This window comes from Macaca fascicularis, chromosome 10, assembly GCF_037993035.2.
Source record: "Macaca fascicularis isolate 582-1 chromosome 10, T2T-MFA8v1.1".
NCBI classification, from domain to species: Eukaryota; Metazoa; Chordata; class Mammalia; order Primates; family Cercopithecidae; genus Macaca; species Macaca fascicularis.
This window is the reverse complement of record NC_088384.1, coordinates 104,690,835-104,710,795: the sequence shown is the minus strand read 5'-3', so window position 1 is coordinate 104,710,795 and position 19,961 is coordinate 104,690,835. Positions and strand designations below refer to the sequence as shown.

At 55.0% G+C, this 19,961-nt stretch overlaps 1 protein-coding gene across 5 annotated transcripts in view; it reads left to right on the top strand.

The window, feature by feature from the left end:
* Positions 1 to 19,228, top strand: part of PREX1 (phosphatidylinositol-3,4,5-trisphosphate dependent Rac exchange factor 1) — a 205,360-nt gene extending 186,132 nt beyond the window's left edge. For 4 of the 5 annotated variants that reach the window (XM_005569681.4, XM_074005510.1, XM_065523273.2 and 1 more), the window contains 13 exons: positions 525 to 607; positions 756 to 846; positions 3,216 to 3,344; positions 5,254 to 5,295; positions 6,351 to 6,571; positions 8,261 to 8,360; positions 10,758 to 10,901; positions 11,006 to 11,120; positions 12,603 to 12,669; positions 13,779 to 13,951; positions 15,419 to 15,521; positions 15,777 to 15,844; positions 17,475 to 19,228. In XM_005569681.4, the coding sequence (XP_005569738.3) occupies positions 525 to 607; positions 756 to 846; positions 3,216 to 3,344; positions 5,254 to 5,295; positions 6,351 to 6,571; positions 8,261 to 8,360; positions 10,758 to 10,901; positions 11,006 to 11,120; positions 12,603 to 12,669; positions 13,779 to 13,951; positions 15,419 to 15,521; positions 15,777 to 15,844; positions 17,475 to 17,517 (1,379 nt within the window). In that variant the 3' untranslated portion in view covers positions 17,518 to 19,228. Of the gene's footprint in view, positions 1 to 524; positions 608 to 755; positions 847 to 1,869; positions 2,507 to 3,215; positions 3,345 to 5,253; positions 5,296 to 6,350; positions 6,572 to 8,260; positions 8,361 to 10,757; positions 10,902 to 11,005; positions 11,121 to 12,602; positions 12,670 to 13,778; positions 13,952 to 15,418; positions 15,522 to 15,776; positions 15,845 to 17,474 lie in introns of those variants that run through there. The other variant, XM_065523274.2, reaches the window with a different exon arrangement.
* Positions 19,229 to 19,961: the final 733 nt, after the last annotated feature.

Genomic DNA, 19,961 nt, shown 5'->3' with positions numbered 1-19,961 from the left:
GTCTTGCGTGTCCTTTCAGAGATAGTCTGTGCATAACAATTTAATTTTAATTATACTTCAATGAACAGAAGAAAAAGAAGCTCAAGTACAATGGAAGAAATTGCTGAACTTTTAGATACGTATTTCATCACCTAAGACAGTCAGCTGCACAAACTGGCCCCAGGAGCCTCTAGGAAGGAGTTGGGTGTGACAGCTGATGTAACTGAACCAACTGGGCAAGGAATCAGGACACGCGGCATCCAGTTCCTTCTGTCTGTTCCTCAGTCCCTCATTTGCAGAATGGAAACAGTGCTTTACAAAAAGCAGTGCTTTACAATCTTGTCATGCATTAGTTAGTGCCTGTTGGAGGCTCAGAGAGGTCAGGCGATTTTCCCTGTGGTTCACAGCCAGGACCTGGTCTTTAGACTCCAGATCCCCTGTGGGTTTGGAGTTCTGTAGCTGTATCCCCTTCTTGGGAAAGTGCTGGGGATGGTGTGAGGTGGGGCAGGAATGACTGATGGCTGTTACTTCTACCTCCCGCCAAGGAGATGAGCTGCCCTGTGACATGCGAATCCCATCTGACAAGCAGGACAAGCTTCATGGCTGCCTGGAGCACCTCTTTAACCAGGTAGGAACTTTGCCCCACTCCTGGTGCAACTTTGGGTTCCTCCTGTCACACCTGGGGAGGGCCTGTGACCCGGGGGCTATGGGTCCCAGACATCTGCAATGTGTAGGGCCATGGGGCCCAAACCGACCCGGGGCTTCTTGCCACCCAGGTGGACTCCATCAATGCTCTCCTCAAGGGACCAGTCATGAGCCGGGCTTTTGAAGAAACCAAGCATTTCCCCATGAACCACAGCTTACAAGGTGAGGGGATAGCCAGCATCCAAGGAGACAGCCTGCGATGGGGAAGGGTGTTAGACGGGGGCGGGGCAGGGGATGCCTGGGCTCATGCTCAGCTCTGCCCCTCTACTGCTGAACGACTGTGGGGATCATCCAGGGGACAGTGATTTTAGCCCTTGGGGCACATCCAGCCCGTGGCCTGTTTTTGTAGACTCTGAGCCAAGAATGGTTCTTTTCCTTTTTCTTTTGGTTTTCTTTCCTTTCCTTTCCTTTCCGTTCCGTTCCCTTCCTTTCCGTCTTGTTTTTTGGAGAAAGGGTCTCACTCTGTCACTCAGGCTGGAGTGCAATAGTGTGATCACAGCTCACTGCAGCGTTGACCTCCCAGGCTCAAGTTTTCCTCACAACTCAGCCTCCTATCCTAAGTAGCTGGGACTACAGGTGCACGCCACTTCTCCTGGCTAATTTTTTATTTTTTATTATTTTATTTTATTTATTTATTTCTTTTTTGTAGAGGCATGGTTTTGCCATGTAGCCAAGGCTGGTTCTGAACTCCTGGTATCAAGTGATCCTCCTGCCTTGACCTCCCAAAGTGCTGGGATTCCAGGCATGAGCCACTGTGCCCAGTCTTCCTTCATGTCTTTTAAACCATACTCATTTTTTTCTTATTATTGACATCACTTTTCAAAAAGTATCGCTCTTAATTTTGAAAGGACCTTGTTGAACTCCCTATATATGAAAAGCCAGTATAATATGCCAAAAATTTGTGATAAACCATAATGATAAATTAAATGCGAACAACAGCAACAAAATATCATTATACTGCAGCTAGGCACTGTTGCCTGCCAAGGGCTCCTTGTTCTTCATTTAAGAGAGGGATTTGTGAATTAAAGAAGTGTTAAGGGCTTACCAGCACCAAATTGAGACTGTCTTCTTGAAATGATTGAGAGAAAAGGATCGAAATTTCTTATGTTCTCCCACCTACCTTTCCTCCCATTTACCCACCTACCCACCCTACTCATCCACCCAACATACTATCGATCCATCCAGCCATCTACCCTCCCACTATCGATCCATCCATCCATCCATCCATCCATCTCTCCACCCACCCACCCATCCATCCACTCATCCATTTATCATCCAGCCATCCATCCATCCATTCACCCACCCACCCATTGATCCATCCATCCATCCATCCACCATCCACCCAGCTACCCACTCACCATCTATCCATCCATCCACCCACCCATCCATCCACCCTCCCATCCATCCACCCACCTATCCATCCATCCATCTATCCATCCATCCACCCACCCATCCGCCCAACTACCCACTCACCATCTATCCATCCATCCACCCACCTACCCACCCATCCAACCATCCACCCACCCACCCATTCATCCACCCACCTATCCATCCATCCATCCATCCATCCGCTTGTCTGTCCGTCCATCCATCCATCCTTCCCTCCTTCCATCCATGTGCCCACTCTTTCACTGTTCTACCCATCCATTCACCCATCCGCCTGTCTATTCATGTTTCTGTACATCCAGTAAATAATTTCCGAGAACCAGCTTGTGCCAGGCCTTGTACTGGGCACTGGAGACCCTGAGATGAATTTGATACTGCCCTGACCTCAAGGAGCTCCCAGTGAGATTGTAGGAGATAGAAATGCAGATGGGCACCCTTTCTTGCCACCAAAAAAGGGTGGGAAGTGGTGAGGACTTGGGGCTCCCCAGCTCAGCTGCACGTTCTGCTGTCTCAGGATCAGCTTTCAGGGATGGACCTCAGAAAGCAGAAACAGCAAACCCACAAATATCTCAGAAACTGGGACCTTGCAGGAGGAAAGAGGCCTTTGTCTTTTGCAGGGGCCTTTGTCTTCCTGGCGTCTGAATGGTGGGGCCAGAGGCAAGTCCCAGCGCTATCACTGCCCAGTTGTGTGACTTAAGGCTTGTCACTTTCCCACTCTATATGTGGGCTTCCTCCTCTGTGTGGGGAAAGGGTTAGAACTCATGTGCCATCTCAACTGGTTGTGGCTGTGAGGAGGTAGTTCCTGAGAATCCTTCTGTGGCTACAACATCCAGGTTTAGATGAAAGGAAAGCCATGATTGATTTGTGAGGTCTGCACTGGATTGGAGGTAGCTGTGGGGAGTCCTGGTCTCAGAGAGCAGGAAGGAATGCTGAGATTGATGAGTGATGTCTGCCATGGGTGTGATACCATGACATAGTAGCACAGTTACCCTCTGTGGACCAGATAATGTCCAGGAGTCCTGCCAGCTCCCTTGATCTAGGATTATGAGCTCTGGGATCTGTGATGGGACATAGGCCTTTGTGCCACCATTCTCCAAAGCTACCTCCGTCCCTTCCCTGGCCCTCATGCCACTTTCCTGCCCCAGAGTTTAAACAGAAAGAAGAGTGTACAATCCGTGGCCGGAGCCTGATCCAGATCAGCATCCAGGAGGACCCCTGGAACCTCCCCAACTCCATCAAGACCCTGGTGGACAACATTCAGAGATACGTGGAAGGTCGGTGGGCAGGGAGGGTGCATCATGGTGGGGAGGGAGCCGTGGCCTTTGATGTGGAACGAGAGAATCAAGAATGGATCCAGCTCTGCGACCCCTGTTTCTCCATGCCCAGGGAGAGGACAAGAGAAGTGATGCCCTCTGTCAGCTGAGTGTCCTGCCCTGGGCAGGACATGACTTGAGCCCAGGAGTTTGAGACCAGCCTGGGCAACATAGACCCTATCTCTACCAAAACAAAAAGCAGACACAAAACCAAACTAAACAAAGCCCTGATTTTGGAGGCTGAAAAGGCTGAACCTGGTCTTTCTCAGCTTCCAAAACAGTGGATGTGTGTGTTCCTGTTATTATCAGGGTATGAGGGACACAGGCTGGCAGCCCACTGACCAGATTCAGGCCCACAGATAGGTTTCGATGCTGCAGCAGCAAAAACTGTGACTCTGCTGCCAGCTTGACAGAGGTTCTCACATAAAAACTTGGATTTCCGGCTACTCTTGAATAACCAGAAGATCTGGTGATTCCAGGCCCAGTCTGCCATCCTACCTTGGTGGAGAGGAGTGGCGGCCGCTCTCTGTACGTGGGGCCAAGGTGCTTTCTAGTGCACCCCAGTCTGCACCGCTCCCTGTGGCTTGGCGTCTGCTCCACGCATCTTCTGTCACCTGCCTGGCCCTTGCCGGCTTTTGTGTCTGAGACTCCTGGGTTAGAAGGATGCGGACGAGGGATATGTTTGACCAGGACAGTGGGAGATTAGAGGACTCTGGGCTGTTCCCCCAGGGAACAGCAGCCTCTGAGTTGGAGTCTCTGCTGCTTCTGATCTGTCCTGTTCTCCAAAAGTGTAACTGGTGAAGAACATCGACTCTGGGTCCAGACCACTAGGGCTTGAATCCCAGCTCACCCACTTACTGGCTGTGCGATCATGGCGAGTTCTTTGAAGCCTCTGGCCTTAGCTCCTTCCTGTGTCAAATGTGCCCACAGTGCCACCTCCCTCCTGTGTGGTCGGGAGGATTAAGTGAGTCAGCACAGGTCATGTGCTCAGTGCCCTGGCTGCCTGGCGTGGTGAGTCCTGACAAGCATGCACCACCACACCTGCTCTCATTCTTACCCTGCCCAGCCCTGAGTCCTGCAGTCCTCCCTGGGAAGAAGGCACCCCAAGAAACCAAATCCAAAGCCCTTCCACATCTTTCTAAGCCCTTTCTGGGTCAAGGAGCATCTTTGGAAGAAAAGAGACCAGGATGTTCGGCCTGGAAGAAATGAACTTTCTTTTGCAGGACAGACTGTACCCATGTAGGATGAGAATATGTATGTGAGGCTATTAGGAGTGTGTGTCTGTGTCTTATGTGTGTACTTGTGTGTCTGTTGTTTGTGTGTCTGTGTGGATGCATGTGTACCTGTGTGTGTACATATGTATGTGAGTCTGCATATGAGTGCACGTGTGTGGTGTGTGCTTGGGTGTCTGCTGTGTGTGCTTGTGTGGGTGCATGTGTGCCTGTGTGTACATATATGAGTCTGTGTATGAGTATATGTGTCTCTGTGTGTGGCATGCACTTGGTTGTGTGTTGATGTGTATGTCTGGATACGTGTGTACCTAGGTTGTACATGTGAGTGTGCCCATACTTATGTGAACAAGCTGTGGGGCAGGGACGGTGGCCCAGGGTTAAAGGGGCTGGTTCCGCCTGTGTCTGCAGCTTGCATGTACAGATGGGCCTTATGGTTGGGGTTCCACTGCCTGAGGTCAGGGGTTCCTGGAGTTCACCTAACAAGCAATAAAACCTCCTTGAGCACAGCCTTGGGTGCCAGGGCTCTGCTGTGAAGGGTCAGGGCACCTTGGGAGGTGCCATGGGGAGGGGCTGGGTCCTGCCCTCACCTCTTGCTGCCCCGTCCCAGCCTGTCCCCGTTTCTCTCTCCCTTCTTCCAGATGGGAAGAACCAGCTGCTCCTGGCCTTGCTGAAGTGCACAGGTGAGGGCGTTAAAGGTGTGTGTGGGGCACATGCCCGGCCCTCTTCCACCGCCCAAAGCTGACCATCCATGCCGTCAGGGCCTGGACTCGGGGAGGCAACGCTTTGGCCTGGAGCCCCTCCAAGATCTACTTGAAACTTGCTTCTTCCTCATGTGTCCAAGGGACAAGTCTCAGGGCACTGGAGCCAGGAGCCCTGTCCTGTGGCACTGCCCAGGCCTGGGTGGATGTTGACAGGGCCCTGGGATAGAGGACAATGTTAGGGGGGCCTGTGCCAGTAGAGCCTTCAGCCCCAGCCTGGGGGCTTCCACCCAGCAGAGAGTGGGGAAGAGGAAGCGGGAGAAGGTAGTGGAGAATCTTGGAGACCTTCTCTATCCCTCTCTTCTTTCCAGAAATTCTCAGCCAAGGGGGTGCTACTGTAGGATCTGGGTCAAATTTGGTCACTGAAAACTCACTGGCCAGAAGCCGGCCAGGGAAATAATTCCTTCCAGAAGATTGGGACGCTGAGAGAGCAATTGCTTGAAACTGGCCAGTTCCTCAAACCATGGCAAGGCCGAGGACAGGGGCAAGGGCAGAGCTGGGGGGAGGAAGAGAGCATAGTTCTCCAATGTAGAGAAAATGCTAAATTGCATTTCTGAACACGTGGAGCTTGGCAGAAGAGCTTGGCACCATTGGCATTCTACTGGCCAAGGCCAAGGAAGCCCGTAATGAGAGGAGAAATGGCTGAGGGTGAGGGTCTTGGGAAACCCTTAGGAAAATCACAAGGTGTTTCTTTGGTTGGTTGGTTTTCAAAGCAGGCAGATGAGTCACTGAGAGAACAGTTTTGGCCAATGGGCTTGCATGTTGGAGAACTGATTTTTGTGGAATTGGCTTTTGGTGACTGGGATGTCCACCAAAAAGTAATTTCTGACCTATTGTTCGCCCTTTGCTGGGGGTTCCATGAGGGGTCCTGGACCCAGGGCTTTGGGGGGTGGGCCTCCTGGTGGCGCGGGAGCACCCCTCCAGCGAGGCCCCTGCCCTCTGCCCTCTGCCCTCTGCCCTCTGCCCTCTGCCCCCAGACACAGAGCTGCAGCTGCGCAGAGACGCGATCTTCTGCCAGGCCCTGGTGGCCGCCGTGTGCACCTTCTCCGAGCAGCTGCTGGCGGCCCTGGGCTACCGCTACAACAACAACGGCGAGTACGAGGAGAGCAGCCGCGACGCCAGCCGCAAGTGGCTGGAGCAGGTGGCGGCCACGGGCGTCCTGCTGCACTGCCAGTCCCTGCTCTCGCCGGCCGCAGTGGTGAGTGGGGCGGCAGGGCGGCCCCGCTGGCCCACCTGCTGGTGCCCGCCCAGGCCGGGGCGAGGGAGCGCCTGCCCACTCACTCAGGCTCCCCCAGATCTCGTCACTCCCGCAGCAGCGATTCGTTGAGCACCTGTGTGCTGTTTTATGGGCACTGAAGGTGCAGCAGTGAACAAAACAGTCCCTGTGCCTAGGGATCTTCTCTCCCAGTGGGAGGGCAGGGGGCACACACAGATAATAGAATCCATGCTACATACCAGCAGGTGTCAGCCCAGGGCAGTTTCACCACTAGGGGACACTTGGCAATGTCTGGAGACATTTTTGGTTGTGACAACTGAGGGCCTGAGGTGGGAGTGGTGTGGTGGAAGCCAGAGATGCTCCTGCACATCCAGCCAGGGCCCCGAGAGTCACCAGTGCCTCTGAGGTTGGCTCCTGGAGCCCCTGCCACTGGCTAGTGGGGAGGCCTGGCCTTGGAGCGTCCTCTGCCGGCTGCTGCTGCACAAGGTGCCTGCCTGGTGGGAGATTGGCTGTCACTTGATTCCCAGAATGCACAAGCTGGGGTCCAGGGAGGTAGCAAGGAACACTCAGCCCTCCCCTTCCTCTTCTCACATGGGGAAGCTGGGCCCAGTTCGTTCATTCTCCAAACACTATGATGTACTAGGCCCTGCACTGGCCCTGGGGGCCTGAAGCTGACTTTCTAGTTGGGGGAAGCAGCTTGAGAAGAAGAAAGGACGGAGGAGGGAAGGGAGGTGGAGAGAAGGGAAGCTCTGCAGGAAGCTTTGCGGGTGCTGTTCCCTAGATTAGGTGGTTTCAGAGACAGGCTGTGTAAGGCGGTGATGCTTGAGCTGAGACCTCAGCCAGCCAGGCAGACAGTGTGAGGAGGATTGTGCGGGGCAGAGGGACCAGCATGTACCAAGGCCCCAAAGAGCGGCCAGTGTGGCCAGAGGGGAGCGGCAGGGGACTGGGCAGATGGGGGGACCTGATCTGTAGGGCCTGAGACTTTATTCTGGAAGCAGAGGAGCTGTTCAGAGGCTTTGAGCTGGGCGAGTGATATAATTTGGGTTAAGTTTTCAAAACAGGACATGTAGGATGTATTGTTTGTGAGCAGAGAGTGGCAAAAGGGAAACCTGGTGTCATCTTGGTGAGAGACGGTGGACCCTTGAACCCAGGTGGTGGCCGGGAAGCTGGAGGGAGGTGGGTGGGTCTGGAGGATGTTTTAGTGTTGACCCATCAGACTGGGTGATGGACCAGGCCCAGGGTGAGCAGGAGAGAAACTGAGAAGTCACAGGTTTGGATCTTGGATGACTGAGTGAATGCTGCTGCTATTTGCTGACATGGGACTAACTGGGGGAGGTTGAGGAAGGAATTGGGGATTTTTATGTGAGTGTGTTAGGTTTGAGAAGGTTAAGTTTAGAAGCCTGGTTGGTGGTCCAGGCAGGAGAGGCAGTGACTTTCCTAGGAGCACTCAGCGAATGAAGGCAGAGATGGGTTCTGTGACCCTTGAAGGTGCAGGACAAGCCACAGAGCACACCATGATTTCACATCCACTCTGGAGAGTCCTGCTCAGGACCTGGCACCCAGGGGGCCCACAGTCTGGAGTGCCAACTAGAGTTGAATTCAGCATCTTGGTAGGAAACCCTGGGGCAGGACTGGCATCTGAGACTCCTCCGCACTGTCTTCTTCCTGCAGAAGGAGGAACGGACCATGCTGGAGGACATCTGGGTGACCCTGTCAGAGCTGGACAATGTCACCTTCTCCTTTAAGCAGCTGGATGAGAACTATGTGGCCAGTGAGTGATTTCTGCCACCCCTCCACTGTGAGAGTTGGGGTCCTGGGGTGGAAGGGACAGCTCTCTGGGGTCGCACCTGGGGTTGAAGGGACAGCTCTGGGGTCACGCCTGGGGTGGAAGGGACAGCTCTCTGGGGTCACAGTGTCCTTCCCCTGCCTCGGGGCCAGCTGCCCAAGGTGAGCTCAGTACTCAGTGCTGTCAAATCTCATGCCTCCAACATGAGTGTGAGAGCTGAACTTTGGGGCACACACGGACAAAGAGGGGTTTCTTTCTGTATGAACCCAGCTATCTCCAACAGCTCTTAGAATGACACTACTGCTCAATTCTTAATAAAATTCTTCCCTAGAGATGTGAAGACTTGTTAAGATTTTTAAAGGGCTTAACTAAGTATAGTAATTAAGTTCCATCCTCCCTTCCTCCCTTGCTCTTGTCCTCTCCTCTCCTTCCTCTGCCTTTTCTCCCCTTTCTCTTTCTTTCTCTTTCCGTCTGTTAGTATTTTCCACTCATCCTTCCACGTGCCCACCCATTTATTTATCCATCCATCCATGCATCCATCCGTCCATCCATGCATCCATCCAACTGTCCATCCATCCACCCGTCCATCCGTCCATCCATGCATGCATGCATCAGTCCATCCACCCATGCATCCATCCAACCATCCATCCATCCATCCATCCATCCATCCATCCATCCATCCATCCATCCATCGATCCGTCCATGCATCCATGCATCCATGCATCCATCCATCCATGAATCCATCTATCCATGCATCTATCCATCTATCCATGAATCCATCCATTCATGCATCCATCCATCCATGCATCCATCCATGCATCCATCCATCCATGCGTTCATGCATCCATCCGTCCATCCATGCATCCATCCGTCCATCCATGCATCCATGCATCCATCCATGCCTCCATCCATTCCATCCATCCATCCATCCATCCATCCATCCATCCATCCATCCATGCATCTATCCATGCATCCATTCATCCATTGATCCATCCAAACATCCATCCATCCATCCATCCATGCATCTATTCATCCGTCGATCCATCCAAACAAACATCTATCCATCCAACTAACCATCATCCATCCATCCATTTACATGTCCATAATTATGAGCACATCGTATGTGTCAGGCTGCATTTGGGACCATGTAACACGGTCGTCATTCTTGCCCTCCTGGAGCTCATCGTCTAGCCCAGTGCATCTCAGCCCTGCTTGCACTCTGGAATCATTGGGGGAGCTTTGCAACGATCCCGGTGCCCTGGGCGCTAGTGATTCTGATCGGTTTGTGGGGCAGGGCCTGGGTGCTGGATAGCCTGGATGTGCAGCCAGGGCTGGGAACTGCTGGACTTGCTTCTGAGAGCAGGGGTTCTCCGAGCATAGCCCCTGGACCAGCAGTACCTGGGGGCTTGATAGAAAGGCAGATTCTCTGCCGCAACCGGAACTATGGCCTCAGAAACTCTGGAGGGGGAGCCCAGAGGCCTGTGTGCTGAAAGCCCTCCAGGGGCTTCTGAGGCGTGTGGGTTTAATCAGGAACCAGGCACTGGATTAGTGTTTCTCAATTTTTTCATTTCATTAAATTTCATTTAATTTCATAAAAAACCTTTTTAGTCAATTTTTCCTAATTGCTGCACCCCCATGAAATTTTAATACTATGGATATATCTTATGTCTGTTTATCTGTGCATCTGGTGCTCATTATACATTAAAAGAGGGAAGTGTTTTCACCTCCTTGGGGACAGTGTCTGTCCTGCTGAAAATGCATGGACTAGAGTCTAGAGGAAGGGCAGGTTCTCTTTGAGTAGCAATTGGAATTGATTGGCAGCAGCTGCTTGTCTCCAGGCTGAGATTGGCTCGGGCAGAGCTTTGATCGATGAGTGATGTCTGCCATGGGTGCAGATTGGGGTCTGGGTGCCATATTTTGCCCTCCCTGCCCTAAGTGCTTCCTTCTGGCTGTGAATCAGATGCATGCCCGTTTGAGGGCAGCTTTTCCCAGGCAGGGGCCCTGGGCTACCGTGTGAGGGTACAAGGAGCACTGGGGAAGCTGTGACCCCAAATGCTGTGGACCCCCTGGCTAGGCAGAGTCCACATCAGGTTCAAGAATTAAGCAGCGGAACTAGGAGCTGATGAAGCAGGCAAAAGGGAGGTGTCAGCTGCAGTTCTTTGGAGAGTGAGAGGGAAGGGCTGTTGGAGCCTGTCCCTAGAGGGCAGGAGGGCAGGGAGGTCTGAGGCTACCCCTGTAGAGTCGGGATTACAGGGAGGTCCCAGGGTGCTCCCCTGGACCTGAGGACAGCTGAGAGGTGCCAGCTGTTCTGGAGAGGTATGCCAGGGCTTCCCCTGGCCTGGGCCTCGGTGGTGAGTCACCCTGCCCCGTGTCCTCCCGCAGACACCAATGTCTTCTACCACATTGAGGGCAGCCGGCAGGCGCTGAAGGTCATCTTCTACCTCGACAGCTACCACTTCTCCAAGCTGCCCTCCCGCCTGGAGGGTGGGGCCAGCCTGAGGCTGCACACGGCGCTATTCACGAAAGGTGAGCTTCAGGCCTGGGGCAGGGAGGACCACGGGGGCTGGGCCAAGGCCACTAAGCACACCAGCTCCCAACCGCCTGCCCACCCGCCACATCTTCCCTCCCAGCGCTGGAGAACGTGGAGGGGCTGCCTTCTCCAGGCAGCCAGGCCGCGGAGGATTTGCAGCAGGAGATCAACGCGCAGTCCCTGGAGAAAGTTCAGCAGTATTACCGCAAACTCAGGTACCTGCCTTGGGGTCCCTGTTGGGAGCAAGAGTCAGGAAACCTCCACATGGAGTGGGCGTTAGCATGGAGGTGCCAGACGGACCCCCAGCATGGGCAGCGGGCCACACACCCTTTCTTGAGCGCCTACTGTGTGACAGGACTCTTGGCCTGCATGAGATTCTCATGGCAACAGGCTGTGGATCCCACTTCACAGAGGAGGCGAGGGAGGCCAAGAAAGCGTACACACTTGCCCAAGGCCACACAGCCAGGCAGTGGCGGAGCTTTGAACTGGGGTCTGTTTGGTTCCAAAGGGGGTCCTTCCTACTGAGAGGAGCCGGCTTCATTCTGCAGAGGGTGGGCGCTAGGACAGGGGACCTTGGGACTCTCGGGCCTGTGAGTAATGGGTGCAGCTTGCAGGGTCTTGGCTGCTTAGAAGAGAACCCCAAGGGAGAAGGGGTGAGAGCAGGGACCAGGTGGCACCAGGAGGAAGACAGTTCTGGGAGGCAGCTTCTAAGTTCTGCAGCTCCCACTCCTGCCACCCTCCCCCATGGCCCTTCCTGTGTGTGTCACACCACCTCCCTCTGTGACAGAGGCAGACTGAGAATTAAGAGCCCAAGGAGGCGAGTACGGGTCTGGGCTTCATCATTTGAAAGTGGGAAAATGAGGCTTCACTCGTTTGCTCAGAGAACGCATCCAGCCCAGTTACTGAAAACTGGCATCTGCTTGGATTGATCAGGGCTGTCACCAGTCTGTTCTGCGCCATCTGTGGAATATTCTGAGTCCTGCCTGTGTGGTGCTTTATTCGTCACTTCATTCAGCCCATGTTGAGGCCTCCTGTGGGCCGGGCCCTGTTCTGGGTGCTTGTTTGGGAATCTCTAGTGAGCAAAACAAAGTCCTGTTTTTCATGGAGCTCATACTCTAGAGCAAGGGCTGTCGGAATCCGGCCCACCTCGCCTCCCTGTTTTGTAAATCAAGTTTTATTAGCACACAGCTGCATTCCCTCATTTTTGCATCTTCTGTGGCTGCTTTCGTGCTGCAATGGCAGAGTTGAGTGGCTGCGATCGAGACTCTCTTGTTCACAAAGCCTAAAATATTTACCATTGGGCTCTTCACAGAAGAAGTTCGCTGACCCCTGGTCTGGAGGGGGAAACGAACGATAAACCAGTAAGCCCAGAGCCATGAGGCGCCAAGTGGTGAGAGATGCTCAGAAGAGAGAAAAAGCAGGACCAGGGCCTGAGGAGCAGAGGGCTGGGGGCTGCTGTGGACGGGCAGGCAGGGAGGGGTGGCATTGGAGGAGTGCCTGGGAGGCCCGTCTTTCCCCCTGGCTGTTGTGGGAACAGGTGCCTGTGGGTGAGCAAAGCCTACAGGTGCTCTCAGGGATTTCCTTCTGAGGGTCGGCAGAGGGCGGAGTCACAGTGGCTGCAGGAGTTGGGACCCGGGTAGGGGCAGGACGATGGTGGGTGTGGTGGCCCCCGCCTCATCCCTGTCTTTCTCTCACAGGGCATTTTACCTGGAGCGGTCTAATCTGCCCACGGATGCCAGCACCACGGCGGTAAAGATAGACCAGGTATGTCCACCTGCCCTCCTTCCGCTGCAGGGAGTTTGGGCAGGGTGGGGTGCTCAGGAGTCAGGACTCAGCCGACAGGCCCAGGGTTGTGCCCCAGCAGATTCTAGCCCAGAAGCCCTTGAGACCCTGCAGTCTCTCCTCCTCCAGGAAGTCTTCCGCGATAGCTTCCTCATCATTCCCCGACTTCCTGGGATGATTTATTTTCGCTGGCACCCGCCCATCTGTACCACTCCAGTCTCCCTTATTAACCACAGCATTTCTCTGAGGCTGGAGCCTGGACCTCATGACAGGTGTAACCTGTATGGCATTCTTTTCGTTTTGTCTGTTTCAAGTTTGCTGTCAACCTTTAGAAATCAAAAGATTTCCCATAACACGGAGGCTTCCAGCTTTGCTGGAGGAATGGGAAGATCTGGCTGTTGGGGACCATGTTGCCGTATGTCCCTGTTGGCCCAAGCCTGGAGCAGCTCCCTCTGAGGGGCCTTGATAGTTCGGCTCCTTGGGCTCCTTGCCTCTGACCCTCAGCGTATGTCTTTTGGCCTCGTGGTTTTCTAGGTTCGGGCAGGCCTCGAATGTGCTGATGATTTTGGGGTGCTGCCTTGGGGCTGTGAGCTGGGGGCTCTGGGAGGAGGGTGGGCACAGCCATTTGGGACTTAACACTCTGGCTGGCGGAACGTCCCCACATGTCCCCACAGCACAGCTCATTAGTGAACCACCACTTGCACGTGGGGGTCAGGGAATGCTGGGGCAGAAGGGAAGGCTCTTCCTGGAGAGGGGCACTTGTGTTGGTCTTGACGGGCTGGGAGAGGACACTCTCTTCAGGTTTTGCTGGGGACACACCTGGGCAGCTGAAGAGAGTTAGTGGGAAGGCGAGGCCTGAAATAGACGGTGAACACGGACTGCCAGCTTGCAGTGCAGTGGGGAGCCACACAGGGCTCTTGAGCAGAAGTTATAGAAGATCGAATTGCATTGTCATCCCCAGAGGGGGAGCTGGGAGGCAGCTGTAGGAACAGCTAGATTAGAAGGAGATGGTGGGGGAGGAGGGCCAGGTGGGGGCTGAGGGGCTATGGGGACCTCCTCCAACTCCCCGGGCCTGTGTGGTGCCCCCGCAGCTCATCCGCCCCATCAATGCCCTGGACGAGCTCTGCCGCCTCATGAAGTCCTTTGTCCACCCAAAGCCTGGTGCCGCTGGGAGCGTGGGCGCCGGCCTCATCCCCATCTCCTCGGAGCTCTGCTACCGCCTGGGGGCCTGCCAGATGGTCATGTGTGGCACGGGCATGCAGAGGTGAGCTGCTGCCCGCTGAGTCGGGGTGTGGGGAGGGGCTGGCCCAGCTTCTGGTCAGTTTGGGGGCCTGTGGCAAGGAGGCAGGAAGGCTGGGTTCCAATCCTGGTTCTGCCATTGCCTGTGGAGCCCCGACAAGGCCTTGGCTCTGTCTGCATCTCAGTTTGTCTGTCTGTGAAATGGGATGGCAGCAGCAGGTGGTCCTAGCAGGGCCGTGGAGCCACCTGCTGCTCTAACGCCGTGGTGAATGTGCATGACAGCTGTGCCCTGTGGTCCCGCTGGAAGCCTTGTTCAATATTAACAATAGCAATGGCCTGACTGGAGGCTCCCCTACCTCCTACCTCCATCCTTTGTCCCCACTGCTCATCCCAGGGAGGAAGAGGTCACCTTCTCCAGAGCCCTTCCTGACCTCCCGTTACAAACTGTGCTGCTCCCCATTCAGTGCCCTCCCAACCCTCTCTTCCTCTGCAGCCCACACCCCCTGCAAACAGCACCCTTCATTGGTGTATTCTTTTCCTCCCTGGTTCCCTCAGGGCAGGGCCTGATCTGGGAGGGCAGGGGCCCCTTTTGTTCTCTGCTGTTCCCCAGGGCCTAGAGCAGTGCCTGGCCTGAGGCAAATGCTCAAGAAACATTGGCTGAATAACTGTTTCTTGGGGCCAGTGCTCCCTGCCTCCTAGGTCGTTGATGTTCTATGCAGATTAACTCCTTCCCATCTTTCTCTACCAGTGCGGTAGCAGGGCCTATTTTAGGGGATCTCACCTAGAAGCAGTTTTACCCCCGGGGAACATTTGGCAACCTCTGGACACAGTTTTGGTTGTCACAACTTGGAGGAGGGAGGAGCTCCTGGCCTCTAGTGGGTGAAGGCCAGGATGCTGCTCAGCTTCCTGTGGTTCCCAGGACAGCCCCTCCAGCTGGGCTAGGGTCCTCTGTGCACCGCCGTGCTCCCTATTTCATAGTTACCTTATAGGGAAACTGAGGTTAACTTATCTACCCAGGGTCATGGAGGAGTTACATGGAGGGACCGGATTGGAATCCCAGAGGTCTTGCTATAGAATCCACTTTCTAGAACTGTTGAGAAACCCAGAGAGGTGGGAATCAATGTGTCCATCTCAAACCCCACTGAGCTGGCAAGTCGTGAGGCTTCCAGGGAGTCCCCCATTCACTCAGCGGATATTTACAAAGTTCTCCTCTGAGCGAGGCACTGGGAGAGTCACAGGGAACTCTGCAGGGCTTTTGTAGACGGGGAAGCACCAGAGCACCTGTGAGTGAGGGTGGCCGCTGCCTGGAGGAGGAGGAGCAAGCGGGGAGGGACAGCAGGAGGAGGTGCTGCCGTGATGGTCAGGACTGGGTCTGGGAGGCCTCGGAGGGATGGGAAGTTGCCCCAGCTCTCCCCCACTGTCCTCTGACTCCCGCTGTCCTCCCCCCACCACTGTCCCCCCTTCCCCTGCTGTCCTCCTTCCCCCACTGCAGGAGCACCCTGAGCGTGTCCCTGGAGCAGGCGGCCATCTTGGCACGGAGCCATGGGCTGCTGCCCAAGTGCATCATGCAGGCCACGGACATCATGCGGAAGCAGGTGAGACCACTTGGCCACAGGGTCCCCCAGCACCCTGGACTGAGGGCGTGGCATGCTTGCAGCCAGGGTGGGATGAGGGGCTATCTTGGGACTGTAGCCACCAGCCCCAGACCTGAGCCTTCTCTGAATCTGGAGGGGAGCAAGGATTTTAGCTTCTGGGTCCGTGGGCTTCTGGGCCCCAGCCCCACCCTGCAGTGTGCTTCCTCACGTGCCCTGAACCTGCAGAGGCCCCGGCCTGATGGTTCCTTCTTCCAGGGTCCGAGGGTGGAGATCCTGGCCAAAAACCTGCGAGTCAAGGACCAGATGCCCCAGGGTGCTCCGCGGTGAGTGGCTGCCTCGTCTGCCCCTTCATGTCCCCTCCCAGCTGGCCAGGACCCGGACCTGGGTTTGGCATCGTGTTCCTGGCCTAACCCCTAATGCTCAGATGGGGCTTCCCCTCTCATTTATGGGGAACCTCTTTGAGGAGCAATAGACACAACTTCGTCACCTCCTGAAGGAGCTCCTGCTTCCACCAGGAAGATGAGCAAGGCCCCCAGGTGTGCCATGGGCGGTGGCTCTGTGCCATCCTCCCACCTCACTGCCACTGTGCCCTCAGCCCCATGCCCCGTCAGCCCTGAGCCCCGCCCCATGCCCTCTACCCTGTGTCGTATGCCCTGTGCCCCCCACCCTGTGCCCCCTACCCTGAGTCCCTGACCCCTGAGCAGCTTGCTTTAACCTGGGGCGGAATTAAGAATGCTGTGATTTTAGCTGATCCAACCTAAGCTAACCTTTTAGTCATTTACAGAAATGCGAACTGAACAGCAGCCTGGGCCCGGGCCTGCGGTGCCTGATTTGCAGGGATGCTCTCTGTTCCTGCCGTCTTTGGCACTGGGGGTGCTGTTTCCTCCTGTCCTCCCATCCTGCTCTCTCCATGTGATTTTCAGGCTTCCTCTTGGTGCCACGTGCAGGCCCTTTAGGTTCATGAAGTCGTTTCCGTCTGATCCTCTCTCTGTCTCCACAGCCCTAGTTTGCTGTCGTCATCTGCCCACAAGTTTTAAATAACTCTTGTTTTGAAATAATGTGACTCCCAAGAAGTTGTAAAAATAGTCCACAGTTCCGTGGACCCTTCAGGCAGCTTTCCCCAGCAGCAAAGTCTTACGTAACTACAGAGTGCCGGCAACACCTGCTGCCAGTGGTGACGAGTCACTGCCGTGCTGTGGCGCTGGGAGCTCCACACACACCTTGTTTATGTCTCACGAGTGGCACGTGATCCCTTTCAATACCTTCACGGCCTTTGCTCTGTGCCAGGCACTGCCCAATCGCTTCCCCTCTGTAGACTCATTAATCCAAACAGCCGCCCTGTGAGCCAAGTCCGGCTGTCATCCCCACTTGGCAAGTGGGGATGCTGCGGCACAGAGAGGTTAAGTATCTTGTCCAACGTCACACAGCTAGTAAATGGCAAAGCTGGGATTCTGAACCCAGGCGGTCCAGGCCTGGAGCCCGAACTCTGACCACATCAGACCACATGAGACCACATGTGCAGCATTGCGGTCTGCTTGCCTGGACACCACGCAGCCTCCTGTCTGGTCCCCCAGCTCCAGAAGCATCTCTGCATACAGAGGTTCCCAGGATAGATGAAGTGAAACAGCGTAAGGGGTAGAGTGCTGTGGCCAACTGGCCCCCAGTAGTGTGGAATGTGCGCCCCACCCCCACGTAGCTGAACGCACAGGTGCACATGTAGACACGTCTTCATTTGTAAATGCCAGTCTCTGAGTGGGCAGAGACTGCCTGTGGGGAGGGACCTGGCAGCCGGCAGAAGGCGTGGGCGATATAGATATTTTCCTCTGCATCTTTCATACACCTGTGAGTTTGTGTTTCTGGGCATGAATTACACATCCAAGTAAAAATGGAAATAATACAAATAGGTCCTGGCCCGCCCCAGCCTCTCCTCATTCTCTTTGCCTCCATCCCCAGCCTCTACCGCCTCTGCCAGCCGCCGGTGGACGGGGACCTCTGAACGCCCACATGCCCCACGCTGGGCCGCAGCCTCTGGAGCTGGGATCTACCGCCTCTGCCAGCCGCCGGTGGACGGGGACCTCTGAACGCCCACATGCCCCACGCTGGGCCGCGGCCTCTGGAGCTGGGATTTGGGAGGACACAGTAGGGCAGCGCCGGCCTTCTCCAGAGATGGCCCAAGGCTTCCGTGGCTGCCCGTTCCGGGACCTGCCCAGCGTCCTCCACCGGCTCCTTCCAGGACAAGTCTGGCCACCCTCTCTGTGACGACGAGCTGGCTGATTGGCCCTGGGCCGGCCCATTCTCCACACGCCTGCCGGAAGCTGGAGGGGTGCTGGAGACCCATGGAGCTGATGGGAGCAGCTGGTGCCTGGGCTTCTGCTCCTGCGTCCCCAGAACCCAAGGGAACGTCATGGAGGCCACATGGGCCCCCCGGCTCCCTCGGGATGGTTCTGCCTGCACTTTTGCAATCCCGGTTTCCTTCACAGTCCACATTCCAGGTGACCACACGTGTCTCCTCCTCATCTTAGCTTCCAGGTGCACCCTAACCCTGTACTAACCTGCTTGGTGGACTCGGAAAAGACTTGGCTCTGTCGGGAAAGGAGAGACGGGGCCTCCATCACGCCTGTTACCAGAGGATCCCCGAGAACCACACCAGCTCTGGACATCGCCGCCCCTGGAACTGGGTCCACCAGCCCTGGGCACCAAATTTGCCCTGACTTTATTTATATGGCGTGAAATCTCTGGTTTATTTTGGGATTTTTTTGTTGTTGGTGTTGTCAAGATTTGTTTTTTTCTAAAGTTGTATGATTATATATTTGACATTTTAAATTTCAAAGAAAAGTATATTGTCTTAACAGGGGACCAAGAGAAGGTAGTATTGATAACTGTTCCCACCTCTACTAAAACAAGAGCAAAAAAGAAAAACTAAATTATTGAAAAATTTAAAAACGTCAGTGTTTCCTGTTTGTTAATATTAGGGTTGTAAGGTGTTGTTTTTAGGTATGGACTGTGATTCCTTCCCCCACCCTCCGTCCTCCAGCGGTTTCCCGGTGTTAGAACTCGCTCTCTTTGAGTGACTGGCTACAAGGGCCTGAGAGGTGGCCGGCCAGGGTTGGAGCCGGAGGGGACTGAGCCCCACCTGAGGTGCCATGTCATACAGGTAGAGGGCCGCTGGGAAACACCGGGCAGTGGCTTCTGTGATTTATTTTCTTGATGTTAACTTCTCAGAGCAGGGCGATTGGGACATCACCAGCCAGAGCGCAAGAAGCCACCCTGCCCACGGGGGAGGAGGGACCCACATGGGGCCCCCTTGGCAGTTTGTTCCCCCAGCTTCCATATGCCTTCAGGGAAAGGTCACAGCTGGGGGGGAAGGGAGGGGACACCTGTCACCCCTGGCAGGTGGCGAGATCAGATGGGGGCTCCCTGCTGCCCCCAGGCCGGGGAGCCTGAAGCCCTCAGCATCGGCATCTGAGCCTCCTGCCCTCCAGGGCACGCTTCCCCCTCTTGCGGCAGCATACAGGACGGCAGGCAGTGACCTTGTCACTGTACTTGCATCAGAGACAAAGGAGACCAGCTTTGGCCCCACTGCGGGAAACGGGGGAGGGCCCAGGGCCAGCGCATTGTGCACTGGTTTACTTTAAAATGTACAGATTCTTCTCGTTAAATTCATGATAGATTTTTTATTATTATTAAAAGTCAGTTTATAATACAAAGAACGAGGCTGTGATCTGCTTCCTCTGCGGTGGGTGGCATGGGGCGGGTGCGTCCAGGGTCACTGGGGGATGAGCTCGTGCTTTGAAAGCCTCACGGAGCACAGTGCTGATCTCTATCTCAGGGGCCTTGAACCAGTGACCCCGAAGTCAGTGATGTTTTCACTCTGTGCCTCAGTTTCCTCCTTGATAATGGGGCGACACAGCTTCTCTTGTGGGGTGATTGCTGAGGACTACCCGAGGTTGCACAGATTGCCTGCGACCCAGGTATACAGGAAAATAACAGGCCTTATCTGATATTTCAGCTTTTTTTCTCCCCCTGGATTCTGAGCTCCCATTTCATCGTGAAGGTAGGAAAAACTATTTTCCCAGGAATTCCGCACCCCTCCTGGTTGGCTTACTTACGCTGAGGGGACAGCATGGGTCCAAGGGGTGCCATAGAATCCTCCTCGCTCCAACCTGCAAGGCCCGTTGGATCCGAACAGGAGTGGAATTGAAAATCCCCACATCATGGTTATGCCGGGCCGCCAGTCAGCCAGAACTTAACGCTGGCCACGAACAGGCCGAGTGAACAGACGTGAAATGCACCAATGAGAACAGAGAGTCTGCGTGCACACCTGGGCCTGGTGGCTGCATCCCAGGCTGTCGGCAGGTTCTCCACCTGCCTGGGCCCAGGTGATCTTCATGAAGCTGCCTGGGTTTGTTTGCCCAGCCAGAGAAACCTCATTCCCTGGCC